This window comes from Zalophus californianus, chromosome 6 (genome assembly GCF_009762305.2).
Source record: "Zalophus californianus isolate mZalCal1 chromosome 6, mZalCal1.pri.v2, whole genome shotgun sequence".
NCBI classification, from domain to species: domain Eukaryota; kingdom Metazoa; phylum Chordata; class Mammalia; order Carnivora; family Otariidae; genus Zalophus; species Zalophus californianus.
Genome location: NC_045600.1, coordinates 84,247,492 through 84,270,977, shown reverse-complemented (window position 1 = coordinate 84,270,977; position 23,486 = coordinate 84,247,492). Strand labels below are relative to the sequence as shown.

Here is a 23,486-nt window from a genome sequence, read left to right as displayed (position 1 = left end):
AGGTTTCTACCATGGCTTTAAACTAATAATTTCTGAAATGAAGAATCCAGAGTTGCTGGAGGCAGCTGAGGTCACTCATGAAAGGCTGGGAAATCAAAACTATGGGCTAACAAGGCACAGAAGATTCACAGGGGAGAGACTGCAGGAACACTTTTGGCTTTTTATTTTTATTTGCTTAGAGAAATGGAGTGCTTGCTTATTTTTTATTCATTCATTGACTGATAAATGTATTCAAAGCACTCTGTACCAGGTGTTATGAAAGATACAAAAGAAGGTAATACCATCTCTTTCTTAAAGGTGCTTACACTATAGCAAGGGACATCTATAAGAAATGAGGGTGATGGCCATGCAACCTTCATTAATTGGGACTAAACAAGTGAATTAATAAGTGTATAAAGTGCTATCTTACCAGGCCAGCATACCCCTTCAAAGTCTCCTCCTTCATGATTCCTCACAAAGAAGCCCTGTTCTTTGGCCTTAACATACACTGAGTAGTTAGGATCGATCTTGATGTGGGGGTCACTGATGACCACAAGCTGTCCAGACATAAAGGTTTGAAGAGCTCATCAGTTTTATAGAAGTTATACGCTCATTTTTAGGCTTTCATCATAGTTTTGGGGTTCAAATTTTACTCAGAAATAACTACTAGTATTGAAATATTTAAGACATCAGTAAAACCCTAACACTTTTCATGCTTATGGAAATTGAACTGGTATCAAAACCAGGCCAGTGCTCTTTTATAATTACTGCTGCCTAACCAATACATGTTCTCAAAATAGCAGTTATTAAGCTTCTGTCTGAGGTGCTGGGTGCTATACATAAAGGATTAAGTCATCCTTACTCCTAGACATCTAGAGGTTAACACTGACAAAAGCAAACACTAAAGAAAATACAAAACAAACCTTCCCAACCCAATGGTACAGGTATATTTAGGAAGGAAGTTTGAGAAGAGCTGTAATCACAGCTCTGTGTCTCTACGGTCTCTACCTTTCTAATGCCATCACTTCCTAGTCCAAAGACACAAAACCCTTTATTTGGTTATAACAACCTTCTCATCATCCTTCCTCAGGTCTATTCAAATTTATTCTACATACTAAAGTTTAATTCACCATTGCTCAAAAACTTTAAAAAACTCTTAATTGTGGTAAAATATACATAATATAAAATTTACCATCTAAACCAATTTTAAGTGTACAGTTGAGTGTTAAGCATATTCACAGTGTTGTACAATGTCCAGAACTCTTTCCATCTTGTAAAACTGAAACTCTATACCCATTAAAAGCAACTCCTCATTCCCTCCTCTGCCCATCCCTGGGCAACCACCATTGTTCTTTCTGTCTCTATGATTTTGACTACTCTAGGTATTACAGATTAGTGAAATCATATAGTATTCATCTTTTTGTGACTACCTTATTTCAATTAGCATAATGTCCTCAAGCTTCATCCATGTTGTAGCATGTATCAGAATTTCCTTCCTTTTTAAGGCTGAATAATACTCCATTGTATATATGTGTGTATTATATTTTATTTACCCAATCGTCTGCTGATGGGACACTTGGATTGCGTCTACCTTTTAGTTATTGTGACTAGTGTGGATATGAACATGGGCTTATCTGCATGGGCTTATCTGCATGAGCATATCTGCTCAAGTACCTGCTTTCAATTTCTTTGAGTATATTCCCGTAAGTGGGATTCCTGGATCATATGGTAATTTTATTTTTAATTTTTTAAGGAACCGGCATACTGTTTTCTGTAGTGGCTGCACCATTTTACATTCCCATGGTTAGTGTTCCCATTTCTCTACCTCCTCACTTGTTATTTTCTGGTTTTTCATAGTAGCCATCCTAATGGTATGAAATGGTATCTCATTATGATTTTGATTTGCATTTCCCCAAAGATTAGTGATGTTGAGCATCTTTTCATGTGCTTGTTGACTATTTGTATATCTTCTTTGAAGAAATGTCTATCAAGTCCTTTTCCCACTTTTTAATTGGGTTGTTTGCTTTTGGTTGTTGAGTTGTAGGTGTTCTTCATATATTCTGCATATTAACCCCTTATTCAAAAACTTCTAATGTCTCCAAATGTATACAAACCAGCCTACGATAAGGTCAGATTCCCTACTACTCAAACCTTGCACATGCCTTGTTTTCTTACCAAACCAACCTGTGCGCTGTTTTCCAAACACCACTGGCTGCTTCAGCCTCTGGCTACACTGTCTCCACCACCTCCCCACTTCTCAGCTAGAGACTCATCCTTCAGGGCTCATCTAAAATGCACAAAGCCCAGCGTGAGTCCAGCTGGATGCAATCTTCTTTCTCCTAGTCCACTCCTGACCCTGACCTTTCTTTGGTGTTATATTATTGCCCAGTATTGTGGTTGTTGTATACCTGCCTTTCCCGCACTCACTACAAGACCCCAAGGAGTTCATCTTTGCATTCCCTCATCTTTAGAACAGCATTTTGAACATCTGATTGATGGCTTCACTAAATAGTTGCTTATAAGAACATGGGTTCTGGAGTCAGGCAGATCAGAGTTCAGATTCTTATTCTACTACTTATTATATGCCTTTGTGCAAAATACAAAACTATTCTTAGCCTCAGTATCTTCATCTGAAAAATGGGCTAACAAGATCTACCTTTTAATTTTGTGATGACTGGCGAGAATAATGTGTTCTATCAAACTCTCTGGCCCATAGTAAGTACTTGCCAAATGGTAGCTATTAATTGAGAAATTAGGGGAATGGGAAATGAAGAATCTGTCTCCATTTCTGATTGACTGTTAAGAGCTTTCAAGCCATTCCATCCCCCCTTACCCTTCTGCCCACATGTGACAAAGAAAGCCCTAATGCTTCCTCCTTGGGTGCCAGCAGGAAGTTCAAACCACACAAGCCCCAGGAATACACAGGAATCCTCACCCCAGTGCAACCCTCTAACCACCATAAAAGCTGAGCTGTCTCCATTCCCAGATCTCTCAAGCCATCTTCAGACCAGCCTGAAAGCCAGCCCTGCTTCCCCTAGAATGCCTCACTATGTGACTAATTAACCTTTTCAGACCCTGTGGTGTCCACATGATGTCCTCAATCTTGAGACTGATGTTGACATCAGTACCACATTTTGCTTTTGGGGTATCCATCATAACCCTACAGGGTGGCCACAACAAACGGGACTGAATGCTAGGCCCCGTTATCCTGTGGGGACCCAGAGAGCTAAGGCAGGGGCGGATGGTGGGACCATCTTTCCACCACTGCTTTCCTATTATCACAGTTACGATTATATTTGATGGTATTATTTTCATGGCCATTTTTTATCAGGCGGCTCTCCTCACTAATGTGCCAAGGCAAGTTTTAAAAATTAAACAAGTGCTTTGTAATTAAGAGGTTTTGAAGGGTCGGCTTATTTTACCTTACGGTTTTTGCTTCTGAGCAGCTCTTGCATCCTTTTGGGGTTTGGGAATCTTTTCTTGTCCCAAGTGAAGTACCTTTTGCCCTCGGTATGCTCTATGTCAAGCCACATGACATCATAAGGAATGTCATGTTCATCAAATCCTGCATCCACCTCTTTTATGTCCTGCTCATCCTCATAGTTCCAGCGGCACTGATGGTACCCCAAGGAGAAGAGAGGGGGCATGGCTTGTGTGCCTGAAAGGGGAAGATGACAACTGAGCTGGCTACCATCACAATGATAATTACATACATGATAAACATTTCCTGAATGTCTACAGAGTCTAAGCACTGAGCTTGATACTTAGCATATCAAGGAGAAGAAAACATAGTCCTTACCCTGAAGAAAGTGACAATTCAGCTGGTGAGGCAGGCATGTAAATTAACTGCTCTGCTCTGAGGTATAACTGCTATGTTAAAGGTAGCAGCCTAGTGTTATGGGAATACAGAGGGGTTAATAAATTCTGCCTGCAGTAAAGTGTGGGGTCTTGGAAGGTTTCATAGAGGTAGTAACACTTGGTTTGGACCTTGAAGAATAGGAGGAATCTACCAGAGAGAATGGATAGAACACTGAGGCACAGGGCATAGAAAAGACACAGAGGCAAAGAAGTACATGATAAATTTAGGGAAAAATAAATATTCTAGGGTGGTTACATTGTGAGAGAGACCAGTAGAAGATGAAATTGGAGAGGGTCACTTTGTACGGGGCACTGTAGTTCAAGCTAGGAATGCTAAATCTTCCCTTATGGGAAGTCATCAAAAGTTTGGCAAGATGTAACCTTAGCAGACTTATGTTTTAGGAAAATTAGGAGCAGTGTTGAGACAGACTTAAAAGCAAGGAAACTAAAGACTAAAAAAACTCAAATTATTATCAAAACATTTACTGATAACATGGAGGACTTCTGGTCAACCACTTGCATTTATCTCCTTCCCCTCCTCAAGTCCCAATAAAATCAGAGTAAAGGAAAGAAAAAAAGAATAAAGCCACAAGACCAAAGAGAATGGGAGAGGAGTAATTTCAACAAAATTTTGGAAGGTGGCAGGCAGGGGATGGATGGTAACCATTGAGCAAAGTGAGGGAAGCTCTCACCAGAGTGCTTGTGAGGCGGATAAGAGAAAAGCTCACCCCTGCTCCCAGAACACTAGCTGATGGAAGACCACCTCCTCCCCCCCCGACCACTTTCCAACCCGAGTACTGGAGTGCTTCCAGGCAGAATCTTATTCAAATCCTCGAATATGAGAAAGACCCACATGTAGAAATACAATAAAAGGATCTCTGAGAAAACAGGGACAATACAAGAAAAGTAAACATCAAAACATTATCATATTTGGGGAGATGAAAAAAGATATTGCACCCATGAAAGACTAGTATAAGATATTGGGAACAAGGAACAATCAGAGGATAAGAAAAAAGTATGAAGAAATTAGACATATAGCATAAATTCCTCAGAAAAAAAAGGGAGATTATAAAATCTGTACAGTAGAAAAAGAAAAGGGAAGGGAAGAAATTATCAAAGGAATAATCAAAGATTGTTTTCCAAAACTGAGGGACACATTTCTCAAGACTGAAAGAGTCCACATCTAATAACCGACACAATAATTATTTAAAAAGATCCATATCAAGGCATTTTATTGTCAAATTTCAGAATTTCAGAATATTAGAAATTTCAGAACATATTTCAGGGAGAAAAGACAGATCATATACAAAGAAACAGAATTCAGAGTGATTCTGGAGCAAGAAGATAGAAGGTAATAGAGAAATGCCTTTGAATTCTGAGAGAAATAATTTTCAATCTAGCTAGCCAAATGATCAATCAAGGGTGAAGGCAGAAAAAGAGATGTTTTTGTACCTGCAAAGATGGAAAAAGTGTACCTCTAATGCACACTTTCTTAGGAAACTCCCAGGATGACAGCTGTGCAGGGAGCCCAGAGAGAAACAACCTCAATGGGGGCAGGACAGAGAGATCTGGGAAGGAAGTCTCTGGGGAGAAAGTTAGAATGAATAGAATATCTGACACTCTTGAGCATTTGAAAAGTATAAACACTAAATATTGACTTAAGCAAAAATGATGATATAACGATACTGGGAGAGAAGAAGGAGGGATATGATTGAGTTAAATCCTCATCAACAGATAATCTGTAAACTTAAAACTTGGATTTCTTTGGACATGGTGGCAGATCCAGTGTTTTTGAAGTATTTTCCTATAAACTAGGCTTATTCTCCATAATAACAATGTTGAAAGAGCCTGTAGGTGGACCTTTACAGTACTTTTTCCTATATGAGTGTCTTCCCATGTCCATAAATTTTTGGTTGTTTCTCCCATCAAAGTTAGAATCAAATTCCTCTTCCCCGAACATGGGCTGGATGCAAGGACTTTTAATAGAACGTAGCAGAAGTGATGCTGCATTACTTTTATTTCTAACAGCTTTATTGAGATGTAACTCACATTCATACAGTTCACCCACTTAAAGCATACAATTCAACTTTTGGGCATATATTACATTACCATTTTCTAAAAACTGTGGCAAAAAATATGTAATACATAAAATTTGCTATTTAAACCATTTTAAAGTGTACAATTCAGTGGCATTAATTACATTCAGAATGTAGTATAAGCATTACCACTAGCTATTTCCAAAACTTTAATATCACCCCAGACTGAAACTGTAACCATTAAGCCATAACTTTCCATTGCCCATCTCACCCTCCAGCCTCTGGTAACAGCTAATCCACTTTTTGTCTCTTATGAATTTGCCTATTATAGGTACTTCATGTAAATGGAATGATATAGTATTTGTCCTTTTGTGTCTGGCTTATTTGATTTTGTATAATGCTTTTAAGGTTCATGTTGCAGCCTGTATCTGAATGTCATCCCTTGTTATAACTGAATAATATTCCATTTTATGTATTTAACACATTTTATTGATCCACTCATCTTTGATGGGCACTTGGCTTGTTTCCATCTTTTGGCTATTGTGAATAGTGCTGCAATGATCATTGGCATCCAAGTATCCAAGCATCCAATTTTAGTGGAATTGCTGGGTGTATTAGGGTTCTGCAGAGGAAAAGAGTTAATAGGATGTGTCTTTGTACGTGTATATTTATACATAGAGAGAATGATTTTAAGAACTGGTTCATGTGATTGTTGGGGCTAGCAACTCAGTTCCACAGGGTAGGCTGGCAGACCAAAGACCCAGGGAAGGTGCAGCTTGAGTATGAAGGCAGTCTGGAGACAGATTCCTTTCTCTTCAGAGGACCTCAGTCCTTTTCTCTTAACGTTTTTCAACTGACTGGATGAAGCCCACCCACAGTATGGAGTGTAATCTGCTTTACTCAAAGTCTACTGGTGTACTAATAGTACTGACAGTATAATGTCATCTTAAAAAATAACTTCACAGTGACACCTAGACTAGTGTTTAACCAGATATCTGGATACCATGACCTAGGCAAGCTGACACATAAAATCCTATGCTTAGCTTTTTGACGAAATGCCAAACTGTTTCCAGAGCAGCTCAACTACTTTATGTTCCCACCAGCAGGTAATGAGGTTCCAATTTCTCCACATCCTCACCAACCTTTATTATTTTCTATTTTTTTAAAAAAAATTTAGCTGTCCTAATGGGTATCTCATGTGGTTTTAATTTTCCTTTTCCTAACATGATGTTGAACTTTTCATGTGCTTATTAATCCATTCGTATATCTTTAGAGAACTGTCTATTCAACTTCTGACCATTTTAGAATTATTTTTTTTGTTGTAGAGTTGTATGGGTTCTTATTTATTCTGGATACTAGGCCCTCATCAAATGCATGATTTGCAAATATTTTCTCCCATTCTCTTTATTGCCTTTTCACATTCTTGATAATATTCTTTGATGCACAAAAATTTTTAATTTTAATGAAGCTGAACTTATTTATTTTTTCTTTTGCTCATGATTTTGGTGACTTTTCTAAGTATCTGTTGCCAAATCCAAGGTCATGATGATTTACCCCTGTTTTCTTCTAAGAGTTTCATGGCTTTAGCTCTTATATTTATGTTGCTGATCCATTTTGAATTTTTCTTATATGGTGTTAGGTAGGGTTCCAACTTCATTTTTTGCTGGTGGCTATCCAGTTGTCCCAATACCATGTGTTTAAGAGACTATTCTTTCCCCATTAAATGGTCTTGAAGCTTTGTTGAAATCAATTGGCCGGGGATGTATAGGTTTATTTTTGGACTCTCAATTCTTTTCCTTTGGTCTACATGTCTATCCTTATGCCAGTACCACACTGTTTGGATTACTTTAACTTTATAGTAAGTTCTGAAATTGGGAAGTATGAGTCTTCCAACCTTTTTTTCCCCAGGATTGTTTGGCTATTCAGGCCCCTTGCAATTCCACACGAATTTGAAGATCAGCTCTTTCACTTCTTCAAAAAATGACCACTGGAATTTTGGTAAGGATTGCAGTGAATCTATAGATTGCTTTTGGTAGTACTGTCATCTTGACAATATTATGACTTCTAATCCATGAACATGGGATGTCTTTCCATTTATTTAGGACTTCTTTAATTTCTTTCAGCAATGTTTTATAGTTTTTAGTGTATAAGTCTTTCACCTCCTTGGTTAAATATATTCCTAGGTAGTTTATTTATTTATTATTAGTTTTTAAAGATTTTATTTATTTTTTTGATAGAGACACAGCGAGAGAGGGAACACAAGCAGGGAGAGTGGGAGAGGGAGAAGCAGGCTTCCCGCGGAGCAGGGAGCCTGATGTGGGGTTCGATCCCAGGACCCTAGGATCATGACCTGAGCTGAAGACAGATGCTTAGCGACGGAGCCACCCAGGTGCCCCCTCCTAGGTAGTTTATTCTTTTGGATGTTATTATAAATGGAATTGTTTTCTCAATATTTTTTAGATTGTTCATTGCTGGTTTACAGAAACACAACTGATTTTGTGTTTATATATCCTGCAACTTTGGTGAATTTATTTATTAGCTCTGGTAGTTTTTTGTGGATCCTTTGGGATTTTCTAACATGTTGGATCACATCATCTGTGAATAGAAATAATTTTACTTCTTCCTTTCCAATTTGGAGGCCTTTTATTTCTTTTTCTTGCCTAACTTCTCTGGCTGGAACTTCCAGTACAGTGTTCAATAGGAGTGGTGAAAGTGGGCAGACTTGTCTTGTTTCTGATCTTAAGGGAAAGCTTGCAGTCTTTCACTCCTGAATAGGGTAACTGTGGATTTTTCATAAATGCCTTTTATCATACTGAGGAAGCTTCCTTTTATTCCTAGCCTTCTGAGAGTTTTTATCATGAAATAGTGTTGGATTTTGTCAAATGCTTTTTCTGCATCAACAGAGATGATATTTCACATCTTTTAAAGATAAAATACTTTAGTGCTAATGCCAGTGGTATATTTTAATGGAGAAGAGAACATAGAAAAGTTCAGGTTGGGACACTGATTATCTGAGATAAACGCACAGAAAGCCCAGGGCTTAAAGGCTCCAAGGAAAGCAGATGGAGAATATTAGGGATTAGAGAGTGGAGAGTTCTAGGCCCAGTACAATATTTTACCAAGCTGAATGGGATGAAGGTGGGAGGAGAATGCCTGCTTCTTGAAAAGCATATAAATTCTATATGGTGTGCAACAAATATTAACTTACAGTGATGATACATGCAATAGAGAAAATATAATAGAAGAGGCTGACACTTCCACAAGTACCTGTAAGGTATGAGTACTGCTTGAAGACATCAGAAGGCGTAGGTCCTGTCAGCAGAAAAACATCAATGATTCCACTCTCTGACATCCAGTGCACATCAGTTCGACATCTGACCTTTTGTTTAGCTGCAACAGGGCCCATCTGGGTCAGTGTGTACTAGAAAAAAGAATGGAATGAAGTTCTGAAAAATTTCCCTCTAACCTACAGTATATAAGTATCATCCATATGTAACTAACAGGTACATATTATTAACTTTCACTGATTATACTGCAAAGACTTTGGTGGCAGAGAATTGTCACTACAACGCCCAGAGCTATGACTACATTGGTTTTCTTTCTTATGTACATATGACATGCAGCCATGATCCATAAGCTCACCTTTACTGCAGGCTCTGTATTGATCTCCACCAGTGTTTCGGAGGCATTGAGCCAAAAAATGCCTAGAGTCCTGCCGAGTTTATGGGCCAGGAGATAAGGCACTGAACCATAAATGCCCATTTTGTCATGTATTTTATATCCATAGACATCCAGGTTATAAAGACGGTAAGCATCGCCATCACTGAGACACACAAAGATGGACTATCAGTTAGAATCACAAATATATTATTAATGAATAGTATAGCTCCATTCTCCCCTGCAAACACTTGAGTCCTATGCATCTTTCAAGGCTCAACTCTCACCACTTCCCTAATCCAACCACAGTTAATATGATTCTCCTCCTTTGATTCCTTTGGCATCCCCTCCTGTGACAACTGGCATGCATGGTCTCGTATCTTAGATATCTTTTCTGAGGATCTCTTGTGAGGTGAGGACTGTTTCCTGTGAATTCTCCACAATAACAACTGCACAGTAGATATAACTGGCAAAATTTGTATTTCTCTGCTGCTAAAACAAAATCACCGATAGTGTCCTAACGCTTCCACAGTGCTGAGTAGGGAAAGATGGGGAACTGAATTGGGGTGGGGAGCCCAAAGCTTGGCTTGGTGTGTGAGCAGCAATTTCTGATTCACTTGTTACTACACCCCCCTGTTGACCTGTTGTGTAAACAGCATCTGAACCCAGCAAATTGATCAGACTCTGTTTCTCTTTGGTTTGGCTTCCTCTTAGTCTGATGCCTCTGGCATTTACTTGTCAATAGTGTTAGTTTGAAATGATCTCTCTGAAAGAATCAAAGGTGACATGAGATGCCACACTTTTCCATTCTCTGAATCACTGTCCTTTTTTGGTAAAAGTCTTTTTCTAGGTCAGTGATTTTCACAGTGATTTTCACAGGAACTCCCAGGTTCCACAGAGAGGCCTTGAGGGGTGAAAGCAAAAGCCGGGGAGGTGGTGTGATGAAGCTCTTTCCCCTACTTCAACCATAATAGTTCCATATTTTTACTTCCTCTGTAGATTTTAGGTTCAGCATTACAGTTTTATAATTCTCAACTTTTTGCCAAAAAAAAAAAGAGATAAAAATTGAAAACCACTGCTCTTAAAGTTCTTAAAGATCTACAAGCATTATCAAGGAGGAAGAGCCTAGGCACATACTGGCCCAGGCTCGGAAAGCTCACATATTTTCCCTTCAAAGTTTTCCAGTCCAGAAACCAGAGCATCCTATAAGAATTTTTGTTTTCACTTTACCTCGTATTTTTAAGTTGGTGTGATTCTGCATGTTGCGGGATCCCGTAGAGATGCTCAAATCCATGCAAGGAGAAATCCAAACCAACGGAGGCAGGACCTGAAGGGATGAGGGTACTGAGTTTTGCTTCTCCGTGGGACAATCAATTAAGGAGACCTACTTACCTATGAGTGTAGCACGATGACTAGACTGGGGATCTAGAGACCTGAACTTGCCCTGATCAGTCAGTAAATCACATGTGTGCCTTTTCTGTAAGATGTTACATTCCAGTACTGTGGGGATACAAACATGCTCAAGGCAAAGTTCTGGTCACTTATTAGTGTTTCCTTATCTATGTGCTGAAGCTCTCTGTGTCATTTATGGTAAATCTCCTTTTCTATCTGTAAAATATGCCTATGAAGCTTTAGATTTTTTTTCTAATCTAAATTTTCCTAAAATGTATCACATGCTTCTTTACATTAGGAAACAAAGGATATTGAGCAATTTTAATCTTCACTAGATAGAAGACTGGGTGTCTTCTTATGATCATTTATTCTTACTGCATTCAGGAACTATAATGTCAAGGGCATCAGAAAGATCTTTCCTGGCTCCTCAAAATACCCCTTCCCCGTGATTGTAGATATGTAAGTTTTTTAAAACTAGAGACAAAGTCCTTTAACCATTATTTTAGATATGGGAAAAATGCAAGTAACTAGGAGAAATAACAGACTTAAATTCACTCTTAGGTAAAAGTATTTGACATGAAATGGTCCTTATTTAAAGGAATTTATGGAAAGGGGGTGCTATAGAGAAGGTCAAATAGATTATGATATTACAGAAAGGAAAGCCTGATGGCCCCCCTACTTATACATTTTGGACATGTTGTCAGTCCTGATCATTATGCAAGGCTATAGATATAGATGCTAGAACAGAAATTCTCAAGGTGTTAGGGAAGACCTGTTATCCTACTGGTAGGAGGGAGGAGGAAAGTATTTTTTCCAACTCTATAAGCCCCAAGTATCTGAACTGTATATCCTAAAGAGACAAACTCCACCCCCAACACCCACTATCACTAAGTCTAGTGAGAAATGTCACAGATGGGCATGTGATACTCATGTGAATGATGGGGAGGCCTGGAAAAGGTTGAGAACCAATGGCTTGCAATGTTGGAGCTAATGAGCTCTAGAACTTCATTTCTCATCACCTGACTCTCATAAGAATAGAATGTGGAATTTGTGGCTGTCTGATATACTGAGTAGTACCAGCAGTGTGCTGACCTAGGCCCCTAACATGAGACCATCAACTCCATGAGGACTGTACTTCTCTTACATACCCCACAAAAGGTACACATTCACTATTTCTCTGTTGCAGTGCATTAGAGAAGAATAGAAGACCCAAATCTGAGATTTCTGTTCCCCTTACAGAAATCACTTGTTTGGGTGGAAGGTTCAAGAGATTTTAGGTAGCGATATTTAGCCATTTTGGCAGGTTCTCCTTTAATACTACACCAATTTCAATTTTACCATTAACTTTGACATCCACAAATTTTCCGAATTTCTCCTCCCACAGGCCCAGATCCTCTTGGTCTTCCTGATGGCATAAAAAAAAGGAGCAAATTGAGTTTATACACTGCAACAAATGTGGTTACCACAATAGCATATTTGGATTGTTAAAAGATCAGACCGAGAAAGTATCTTTTAAAAGACCTGTTTGTGATGTCAGTATATGTAACAAATTTGATGTGTTTTATATAAACGCTAGTAGTCATCCTCCTTATGAACTGCAGCTGACATGAATATAATTTTTTATTGTGGTAGAATAGACATACAATTTACAATTTTAACTATTTTCCACTTTAACGATTTTATTTATTTTTTTATTTTAAGTAATCTCTATACCCAACGTGGGGCTTGAACTCATGACCCTGAGATGAGGAGTCACATACTCTACTGAGCCAGCCAGGGGCCCCACCACCATTTTTTTTCATTCTTACCATGTTAAAGTGACATTAAGTACATTCACATTGTTGTGCAACTATCATCCATCTCCAGAACTTTTATATCTTCCCAAACTGAATCTCCATACCCATTAAACAATAATTCCCCATACTGTCCTTCCCCAGCTTGTGACAACAACCATTCTACTTCCTGTATGAATCTGACTACTGCAAATATCGCATATAACTAGAATCATGTAGTACCTGTCCTTTTGTAACTGGCTTATTTCACCTAGTATAATATCTTCAAGATTCATCCATTTTGTAGCATGTGTCAGAATTTCCTTCCTTTTTAAGGTCGAATGATAGTCCACTGTATGTATATACCACATTTTATGTGTGCATTCATTTGTCAGTGACTCTTGGGTTCTGGACTGCTTTCATGTTTTGGCAACTGTGAATGATGCTGCTAAGAACACAAGCATACACATATTTGTTTGAGTTCCTGCTTTCCCTTTCAGATATATATCCATAAGTGAAACTGCTGGACCATATTGTAATTCTATGTTGAATTTTCTGAGGAACTGCCTCACTACTTGATATAAGTATCTTTACATAGTCCAAAATGATGTGAAAAAACTGAAAAATGCAGTCTTCACAGAAGTCAGATTTTTAAAAAATTTTTTTTTCTTGTAAACATGTAAGGCAAAATAATTAGAATCAAATAATTTGGGTCAAAAAGCAAACATTTTGGATGAGATGGGTACTTCTCCACCCTGCTTCAGTTAGCCAAATTACATGAGAAGTCAAGACTGCTCAGGTTCACAATCTTTTGATGTAGAGCTAATGAATTTTCTTGGCTTTACAAGTTTCATTCTTCCTCTCTGGTAGAATGAAAAAGTTTTCTAGAAATTGTGTGTGTGTGTGTGTGTGTGTGTGTGTGTGTGTGTGTGTGTGTGTGTGTGTGTGAAATGCATGTTTCTTTTAAAAAACGAGCCCCATGCCCATTTCTAGGTGGTCTCTTCATAATTATAAGCTTCTGTAAAGTGAGCCTCTATGTGCATGTGTGTTTAAATCGCATTCTTAATGTAGGGACTATTATCCTTGGGTCTGTGGATGGGCTTTAGAGTATGTGAACTCCCTCAAACAGTATGGAAATTTTATTGTACAGAGATGGTTCATAGCTTTCATCAGATTCTTGCAAGGACATCTATGACCCAAAACCACTATCTAAGCTATCTAAATCTTTTTTTTTTTTTTAAGATCTTATTTATTTATTTGACAGAGAGAGACACAGCGAGAGAGGGAACACAAGCAGGGGGAGTGGGAGAGGGAGAAGCAGGCTTCCCGCTGAGCAGGGAACCCAATGCGGGGCTCGATCCCAGGACCCTGGGATCATGACCTGAACCGAAGGGAGACGCCTAAAAACTGAGCCACCCAGGTGCCCCCTCTCTAAGCTATCTAATTAGAGGTCTCCCCAAAGCTGATTGGACATGTTGTCACAAAACTGTGTGAAGCTATGCCTTAGTTGTCCTTCTCGATTTGAAAATGGAAGAAATATTCTCATATTCATCAGCATGGGTCAGTTTTCAAGAGGAACAAGCATGTCCTTACTGCACTGGAAATATTTTTCACCATTCCTGGTGGCCATACCTACTGTCAGGGATCCTTCAAAGATGCATGTCGCTTTGGATGAAGAGAAGATTTCTGGAATGCCCATTTTCCATAATTCAGCTAAAATAATCTTTTAAAAACAGACAGCAGACCACATATCTCTGCTGCTTACAACCTTTCCAGGGCTTTCCTTTGCCCTTAAAGTCCAAAAAGGTTAACAAGACATAGAAGAATGCCAGCTCCACGGTAATGAGGGACTTTGATTTATTCAACGATACATCACCATTTCCTCGAACCGTGCCTGGCATATAGGAAATACTCAACAAATCTTTGTTGAATGCAAGAATTATTACAAGACTTTCCACAGAATTGCCCTGCCTATCTCTCTGGCCTTGTTATACAGCACCTTTACCTTTGTTTTTCTTTATCCTACTAAAAAGTATATATATTTTTAAAATGTCTTCAAATGTGCTCCTTCCTACCTCAAGGTCTTTGAATATGAAATTCCCTCTATCGGAATATTCTTTTCCCACCTTCTGACTAGCTAATGTATCCCCGTGCATCAGTTTCTGTTGGAAAATCATTTCCTTCAGGAGGTCTATCTTGACCCTCATCTTGGTCAAGTTCCTTGTTATATTCTCCTATGGCACTCTTTTTAACACTCCTCATGCTTGTACTTGGTCAGTGTCCATCTTTCCTATTAGATTCTAAGATTCATGAGGATAGGCTGGGATTTGTTTTACTCACTGCTGATTCTCCTTGCCTAGCATAATTTTTTGAGCTGGCACAAAAGCAGGCACTCAGGAATTACCTGTTTTATGAATGAATGAATGAATGAATACATGAATAGACAAATGAATGAAAGAATGAGATGACAAGGTGAGCAAAAGAGATAGGTAGTCCCATTTATATGCAGTAGAGTATTTATCAAGTACCCATCTGTGAGAGGAAGGGAAGAACAGAACCATTACATTCCACATCATGGTAATGATGGTGAAAGAGATTTAAAAAAAGCTAAATTGCTCAATCTTGATTACCTGAGAAGCATCAACTGATGTGTCCTCCTTATTTTCTTTGGCAGCTCTGTTTTAATATAAATAAAATTGTTTCACTCATGGGAAGACTGACAGAATTTTGTTCAATGATAAAGATTTTAATTTCCAAATTTTGAGACCCCATAAATTATATCTTTTAACTTACTAAAAATAATGTCATTACAAAAATAAGTTTATGAAATTGAACATTTATGATGAACATTAATCCAACAGCTTGATTTATTAAAATGTAAATATATTTGAATTTTCTTGTTTACCCTTAAATAATTTTATCAGTTTTTATTATACATGTAATACATAATCCATCAATGAAACAAACATAAGCAAGCAAGGTAGAACACAGCTGCCCTCACCCAATTTTACCTTAGTACAGAGCAACATAATGCACTGTCTTCCAAAATGATTGACAACTTATTCTATCATATACAGTTGGATTTGAGGGCTCATTTCTCCCCATTCTTAACAATACTGGATGTTATACACTTCTAAAATCTTTGCCAATCTAAAATTTTAGAAAAGACTTTCCTGCCTCCTGACAGTGTTCTGATGGAGTCTCAAAGTTTTTACTTTAGCTGCCCTATCAACGCATTGATTAGCATGGATTTTGTAAAATAGGATTTTAAAAACTGGAATGTAATTTGTTAAAGAGAAAAAACTCATTTTCTTGAACAAAAAATTTTTTTAGAAAAGACAATACATTTTCAATTTGAATTTCTTTCATTAAAGCTGTAAACTACCTTTTTATACATTAAATGGTACTTCTATTTCTTCTGTGAATTGTCTATTCTCATTATACATTAATTTTTTAGTGTAAAATAAAGTATGAATATGGAAGGGTATAATGTAAGTTCAGAGGTTAAAGAATAATATAAAGTGAACTGTGAACCCACATAAGCCACAGAGATGACTTGTTCCTTGGGAGTTCCTGTGTGCCTCTCTTCAAATGCATCATCTACCTCCTCCCCTGACCCTTCAGAGGTAACCACTTTACTCAATTTTGTGTGAAACCATTCCCTTGCTGTTCTATATAGCATTCCCACAAGTGTATGAGTCCTCAAACATATATTTGGTTTTGCCTTTAAAATTCTTTTTATACAAATAGAGATGTACTGTAACATACTTTTTTCACTTTTATTTTTTTATTTTTTGGGGGGAATCTTGTTTTAATTTGCAATTTCCTAACGATATATGTTGAACATCTTTTCATGTGCTTACTTGCCATCTGTATATCTTTTTTGGTAAGGTGTCTGTTCAGCTTTTTGGCACACTTTAAAGTTTGGTGTTCATTTTCTTATTGTTGAATTTTAAGAGTTCTTTGTATATTTTGGGTAGCAGTCCTTTATCTGATGCATCTTTTGCAAATATTTCTTCCAAGTCTGTGGCTTGTCTTCTCATTTTCTTGACATTGTTTTCCACAAAGCATTAGTTTTTAATTTTAGTGAAGCCCAATTTATCAGTTATTTCTTTCATGGATCATGCCTTTGGTGCTATATTAAAAAATCATCACCATACCCAAGGTCATCTAGATTTTCTTCTATGTTATCTTCTAGGAATTTTATAGTTGCGTATTTTACATTTAGATCTATGATCCCTTTTGAGTTCATTTTTGTGAAGGGTATAAGGTCTATGCCTAGATTCATTTTTGAAATATATTTTTTATTCAGGTAAAATTTACAATGTCATATTAGTTTCAGGTGTGCAGTGTAATATTTCAACACTTCTATACATTACTCAGTGCTCATCATGGTAAGTGTGCTCCTAATCCCTTTCACCTATTTTACCCATCCCCATTCCGACCTCTCTTCTGGCAACCACGAGCTTACTCTCTATATTTAAGAGTCTGGGTTTTTTTTTTTGTTTGTTTTTTCTTTTAATTTGTTCATTTGTTTTGTTTCTTATATTCCACATATGAGCGAAATTATTAGGTATTTGTCTTTCTCACACTGACTTATTTCACTTAGCATTATACCTTCTAGATCCATCCATATTGCTGCAAATGGCAAGATTTCATTCTTTTTTTACAGCTGAGTAATATTCCAGTGTGTGTGTGTGTGTGTGTGTGTGTGTGTGTGTGTGTGTGTACATACATACACATACCACCCACCACACACATATATACCACATCTTTATCCATTCATCTATGGATGGACACTTGGGTTGCTTTCATATCTTGGCTATTGTAAATAATGCTGCAGTAAACATAGGGGTGCACATATCTTTCTGAAATAGTATTTTGTTTTCTTTAGGTAAATACCTGTAGCCAACACTACTTATTGAAGATACTGTCTTTTCAGGAACTGTATGCTCCTGTTTCCTTTGTTGAAGATTACCCGTATATGCATGGATTTATTTCTGGACTCTATTTTGTTTCACTGATCTATGTTTTTGTTTTTGTGCCAATACCATACTGTTTTGATTACTATAGCTTTGTAGTATACTTTGAAATCAAGGGACATGATACCTCTAGCTTTATTCTTTCTCAAGATTGCTTTGGCCATTTGGAGTCTTTTGTGGTTCTATACATATTTTAAGATTATTTGTTCTATTTCTGAGAAAAATTTCACTGGTATCTTGATAGCGATAGCATTCAATCTATAGACTACTTTGGGTAGTACGGATGTTTTAACAATATTAATTCTTCCAATTCATGAGCACAGTGTATCTTTCCATTTATTTGTGCTGTCTTCGGTTTCTTTCATCATTGTCTTACAGATTTTAGAGTTCAGGTCTTTCATCTCCTTGGTTACATTTATTCCTAGGTATTTTATTCTTTTTGATGCAATTGTAAAATGGGATTTTTTTTTTTTGAAGATTTTATTTATTTATTTGACAGAGAGAGACACAGTGAGAGAGGGAACACAAGCAGGGGGAGAGGGAGAAGCAGACTCCCCACAGAGCAGGGAGCCTGATGCGGGGCTCGATCCCAGGACCCTGGGATCATGACCTGAGCCAAAGGCAGACGCTTAACTGTCTGAGCCACCCAGGCGCCCCAATGGGATTGTTTTCTTAATTACTCTTTCTGATAGTTCATTATTAGTATACAGAAATGCAACAAATTTCTGTATATTAATTTTGCATCCTGCAACTTTAGTTAATTTATTAATTCTAGTAGTTTTTTTGGTGGAACCTAGCATTTTCTATATACAGCATCATGTAGTCTGCAAATAGTCACAGTCTTACTTCTTTTCCTATTTGGATGACTTTTTTTTTTTTTTTTTTGGTCTTATTGCTGTGGCTACGATTTCCAGTACTGTTGAATAAAAGTGGGAAGAGTTGGCATCCTTGTCTTGTTCCTGTTCTAAGAGAAAAAGCTTTTAGCTTTTCACTCTTGAGTATGATCTTAGCTATGGGTTGCCATATATGGCATTTATTATGCTGCAGTATGTTCCTTTTGTACCAAGTTTGTTGTAAGTTTTTATAATGAATGGATGTTGAATTTTATTGAATTCCTTTTCTGCATCTATTGAGATGATCATATGATTTTTCTTATTTTTGTTAATGCAGTGTATCATGTATCATATTGATTAATTTGTGGATACTGAACCATCCTTTCATCCCTGGAATAAGTCCCATTGATCATAACGTTTGATTCTTTTAAAGTATTGTTGAATTTGGTTGCCTAATATGTTGTATAGGATTTTTATAACAATGTTCATCATGAACATTAGCCTGTAATTTTCTTTTTTAATGATAGGTAATGCTGGCCTTATATAATGTGTTTGGAAGCATTCATTCCTCTTCAATTTTTGTAATACTTTGAGAAGAATAGGTATTAACTTTTCTTTAAATGTTTTGTAGAATTTGCTTGTGAAGTCATTTAGTCCTGGACTTTTGTTTGCTGGAAGTTTTTGGATTACCGATTTAATTTCATTACTAGTAATTAGTTCAAATTTTCTATTTCTTCTTGGTGTAGTCTTGGAAGACTGTATATTTTAGGAATTTATGCATTTCTTCTAGATTCTATTTGCTGGCATGTAATTGTTTATTGGGGTCTCTTATAACCCTTTGTATTTCTGTGGTATCAATTGTAATTTCTTCTCTTTAACTTGATTTTATTTGTGCCCTCTCTTTTTATTGATGAGTCTGGATAAAGACTTATCAATTTTATTTATCTTTTCAAAGAACCAGCTCTTCATTTCACTCATCTTTTCTATTGTTTTAAAATCTATTTCATTTATTTCCACTCTGATCTTTATTATTTCCTTCCTTCTATGAATTTAGGGCTTTGTTTTGTTTTTCTTAGTTCCTGTAGGTATAAGATCACAATGTTCATTTGAGATTTTTGTTTCTTGAGGTAGGCCCCTTTTGCAATAAACTTCCCTGTTAAAACTACTTTTGTTGCAACCCATAGATTTTGGACTACGGTGTTTCCACTTCCATTTGTTTCTAGGTATTTTTTTACTTCCTCTTTAGATATTAGTTGTTTAGTAGTATGTTGTTTAGCCTCCATGTTTGTGGGTTTTTTCCCCAGTTTTCTTCCTGTACTTGATTTCTAGTTTCTTAACATTGTAGTTGAAAAATATGCTTGATAATGATTTCAACCTTCTTAAATTTATTGACACTTTTGTGGCTTAGTAAGTGGTCTAATCTGGAGAATGTTCCATGTGCCCTTGAAAAGAATGTATATTCTGTTTTTGCATGGAATGTCTGTACGTGCATGTATGTGTGTATAAAGTTCATCTGGTCTAATGTGTCATTTCTTGCTGGATCTTTCCCTTTATCATTATTGTGTGATGGCCTTGTCCCTTGTTACAGTCTTTGTTTTAAAGTCTGTTTGGCCACTTAAGTTCAAGCATATTCTAAATTCACTACTTTTTTACTCCTCCCACACCATGTTCTATGTTTTTGAAGTCATATTTTACATCTTACTATTCTGTGTATCCCTTGACTAATTATTCTAGGTCTAGATGGTTTTATTACTTTTGTCTTTTAACCTTATACAAGCTACGCAGGTGGCTGACTACCTTTATTATATGTTTATCTTTACCAATGAGATTTTTTCTTCTATAATATTATTTCTAGTTATAGACTTTTCTTTTCCATTTCTTTTCCATTTCCATTTTCTTTTCCAAATGTTAAAGTCCCTTTAACATTTCTTGGAAGGCTGGTTTCATGTTGATAAACTCCTTTAGCTTTTGCGTATTTGGGAAACCCCTTATTTCTCCTTCAATTCTGAGGAATAACCTTGCCAAGTATTAAGTTTTTCTCCTATCAGCACTTTGAATACAGAATATAAAGGTTACTCCCTTCTGGCCTATCAAGTTTAGGGGTTTCCCTTGTATGCAACTAGTTTTTCTCTTGCTGCTTTTAAGATTCCCTCATCTTTAACTATTGATACTTCCACTGTAATGTGTCTTGGGGTGGGTCTCTTTGGGTTCATCTTATTTGGGTCTCTCTGTGCTTTCTGGACTTGGATGTCTATTTCTTTCACCAGATTAGAGAAGTTTTTTGCCGTTATTTCTTTTTTTAAAAAATTATTTGAGAGAAAGAGAGAACTAGTGGGGAGAGGGGCAGAGGGAGAGGAAGAAGCAGACTTCCTGCTGAGCACAGAGCCCAACACAGGGCTCGACCCCAGCACCCTGAGATCATGAACCGAGCTGAAGTCAGATGCCTAACCAACCGAGCCACCCAAGTACCCCCATTATTTCTTTAAATAGGGTTCCTGTCCCTTTTTCTCTCTTCTCCTTCTGGGACCCCCTAAAATGTGAATGTTAGTATGCATGATGTCCTAGTGGTCCCTTAAACTGTCCTCATTTAAAAAAAAAATTCTTTTTTCTTTTTGCTGCTCTGATTGGGTGATTTACAATAGCCTGTCTTCAGATGGCTGATCTGTTCTTCTACATCATTTAATCTGCTGTTGATTCCCTCGTGTATTTTTCACTTCCGTTATTGTAACCTTCAGTTGATGGGTTCTTTTTGTATTTTCTACTTCCATGTTGAAGTTTTCACTGTGTTCATGTTCATCCATTCATCTCCCGAGTTTGGTGAGCATCTTTATAACCATTAAATTCTTTATCTGGTAGATTGCTTATCTCTGTTTCTTTAGTTTTTTTCCTGAAGTTTTGCCTTGTTCTTTCATTTGGAACATATTCTTCTGTCTCCTCATTACCTGAGTCTCTGTTTGTTTCTATGTATTAGGTAGATCAGTTACATCTGATCTCGAAGGAGTGGCTTTATGCAGAAGGTGTCCTGTGGGTCCAGTAGCGTAAACCCCCAGCCACCCGTCAGGTGCCCCAAGAGTGTTCCCTATGTGGGCGGCATGCACCTTCCTGTAGTGACTGGGTTGCAGTTGGTGCAGACTCACAGGTGTGTAGGGCTGTCCTCCAGCATGACCGTCTATGAGGTCTGACTGTGACTGCTATGGTCATGCTGGTTAGTGGGGCTAGCCCCTGGCCCATCTGACTGAAAGGCCTGGTTGTGACTGCTGTGGATATGCTGTTGTGTGGGGTTGGTCCCTGGCATGGCTGGCTGTGAGGCCTGGCTATGACAGCTGTGGGTGCACTGGTGGGTGGGGCATATCTCCTTCTTGGCAGGCTGAGGGGTCCAGCTGTGACTGCTGTAGGTGTTCTAGTCTGTACGGCTGGCCACCCAGGGGGGAGGTGCTTAGGAGCAGTTCTGGTCTTAGCTGAGGCTGCCCGCTGCAAATGCTGGGGTTGAAGGCTGCTTAGGAGGAGCTCTGATGCTAGCCAAAGGCATCCCACCAGGAATGCCAGCATGCAGAGACACCTGGAAGGGGGTCCAGGCTGGGAGATGGCTTGGGTGGAACAAGTCTGCAGGGGAACACTGGACAGCATGAGTGGCACTAGCACAGTAGATACGGAGTACCGGAAATGACACCCACCAACGCTGGGCCAGCTAGGTAGAAGAATGGTACCCACCAGTGCATCTGTCCCTGGCGGACATTCCAACAGATTCCTGCCATTCTAGCCATGCCCTAAAATTAGTCAATGGATCTCCTTCCCATGTCACCCAGGCATTTTTCAAGTGGTTGCCTCTGTGCTGGGACTCAAAACCAAGTGTGATTGTGCACATGCCATTTAAGAGCAGAGTCTCAAGTTTTCTCCTGCCCTCTGACTCTCTTGGACATAAGAACTGTTGGTTTTCATAGGCAGACATTATGGGAGCTCATCTTCCTGGTGGAGGTTCCTGGGACATGGAGCCTGATGTGGGGCTCAGACCCCTTGTTTCTAAGGGCAGGACTTTACAGTTGTGATAGCCTTCCCAGTTGTGGGTTGCTGCACTGGGGGTGTGGGACCTGACTAAATCATGTTTCTGCTCCTCCAACCCATCTTGATGTGTTTTTTTCTTTATATCCTTAGTTGTATATGATCTGTTCTGCTAGTCTCTAGTTCCTTCTCAGAGACTGGGTTTTTTTTTGTTTTTTGTTTTTTTTTTTAAGTAGGTTCCACACCCAGTGTGGAGCCCAACGTGGGGCTTGAACTCACAACTCTGAGACCAGGACCTGAGCTGAAATCAAGAGTCAGACACTAAATCTACTGAGCCACCCAGGCGCTCCTCAGAGATAGTTTTCTATATGTAGTTGTAGATTTTGATGTGTGTATGGGAGGAGGTAAGCTCAAGATCTTCTTACATCACCATCTTGATTTTGCCTCTTTTATGTTTTTTTATGTGCAATTTTTTCCATCTGGGATTCATTTTTGCTAATGTTGTGAGGTTTGGACCTAACTTAAATTTTTTTCCAGGTGGAGAATCTGATTTTCCTAACACAAATGTAAATGCTGGAAATATGAACTAGTACACAACCTCCATGGAAGGTAATTTGGCAGCATCAGTCAGAATTACAAATTCTGTTTGATCAGCAATTGTACTTCTATGACTCTAGTCTATGGATGGACTTGCATGTATGCAAAATGACACATATACAAAGTTATCCATGAAGTCAGTAGTTGTAAAACAAGATTAGAAACAATTTTAAAGTCCATCAAGAGGGAATTTACTAAATGAATCATGGTGTAACCATACAATAGAAACTATATAGCTGCTTTAAAGAAATTAGGAACTACCACATTGGTAAAGGAAAAACAGCAAAGTGCAGAATAATGTGTAAAGGTGGTATCATACGTGTCGAGAAAGGAAAAAGCAAAGCACGTATGTATCTTACTGTATAAACATAAATTATATCT

General features: G+C 38.0%; 1 protein-coding gene across 13 annotated transcripts in view; it reads right to left on the bottom strand.

The window, feature by feature from the left end:
* Positions 1-23,486, bottom strand: part of GANC (glucosidase alpha, neutral C) — a 70,112-nt gene that overhangs the window by 27,504 nt on the left and 19,122 nt on the right. For 9 of the 13 annotated variants that reach the window (XR_003515738.1, XM_027570582.2, XM_027570583.2 and 6 more), the window contains 7 exons: positions 15,325-15,370; positions 12,261-12,327; positions 10,761-10,857; positions 9,516-9,696; positions 9,141-9,294; positions 3,402-3,637; positions 410-536 (listed from right to left, as the gene is read on the bottom strand). Coding sequence is in view for 10 of the 13 variants with exons in the window: in XM_027570582.2 (XP_027426383.1) it covers positions 410-536; positions 3,402-3,637; positions 9,141-9,294; positions 9,516-9,696; positions 10,761-10,857; positions 12,261-12,327; positions 15,325-15,370 (908 nt within the window). In the remaining 3 variants the exon portion in view is untranslated. Of the gene's footprint in view, positions 1-409; positions 537-3,401; positions 3,638-5,319; positions 6,496-9,140; positions 9,295-9,515; positions 9,697-10,760; positions 10,858-12,260; positions 12,328-15,324; positions 15,371-23,486 lie in introns of those variants that run through there. The other 4 variants (XR_003515740.1, XR_003515739.1, XM_027570592.2 and 1 more) reach the window with 3 other exon arrangements.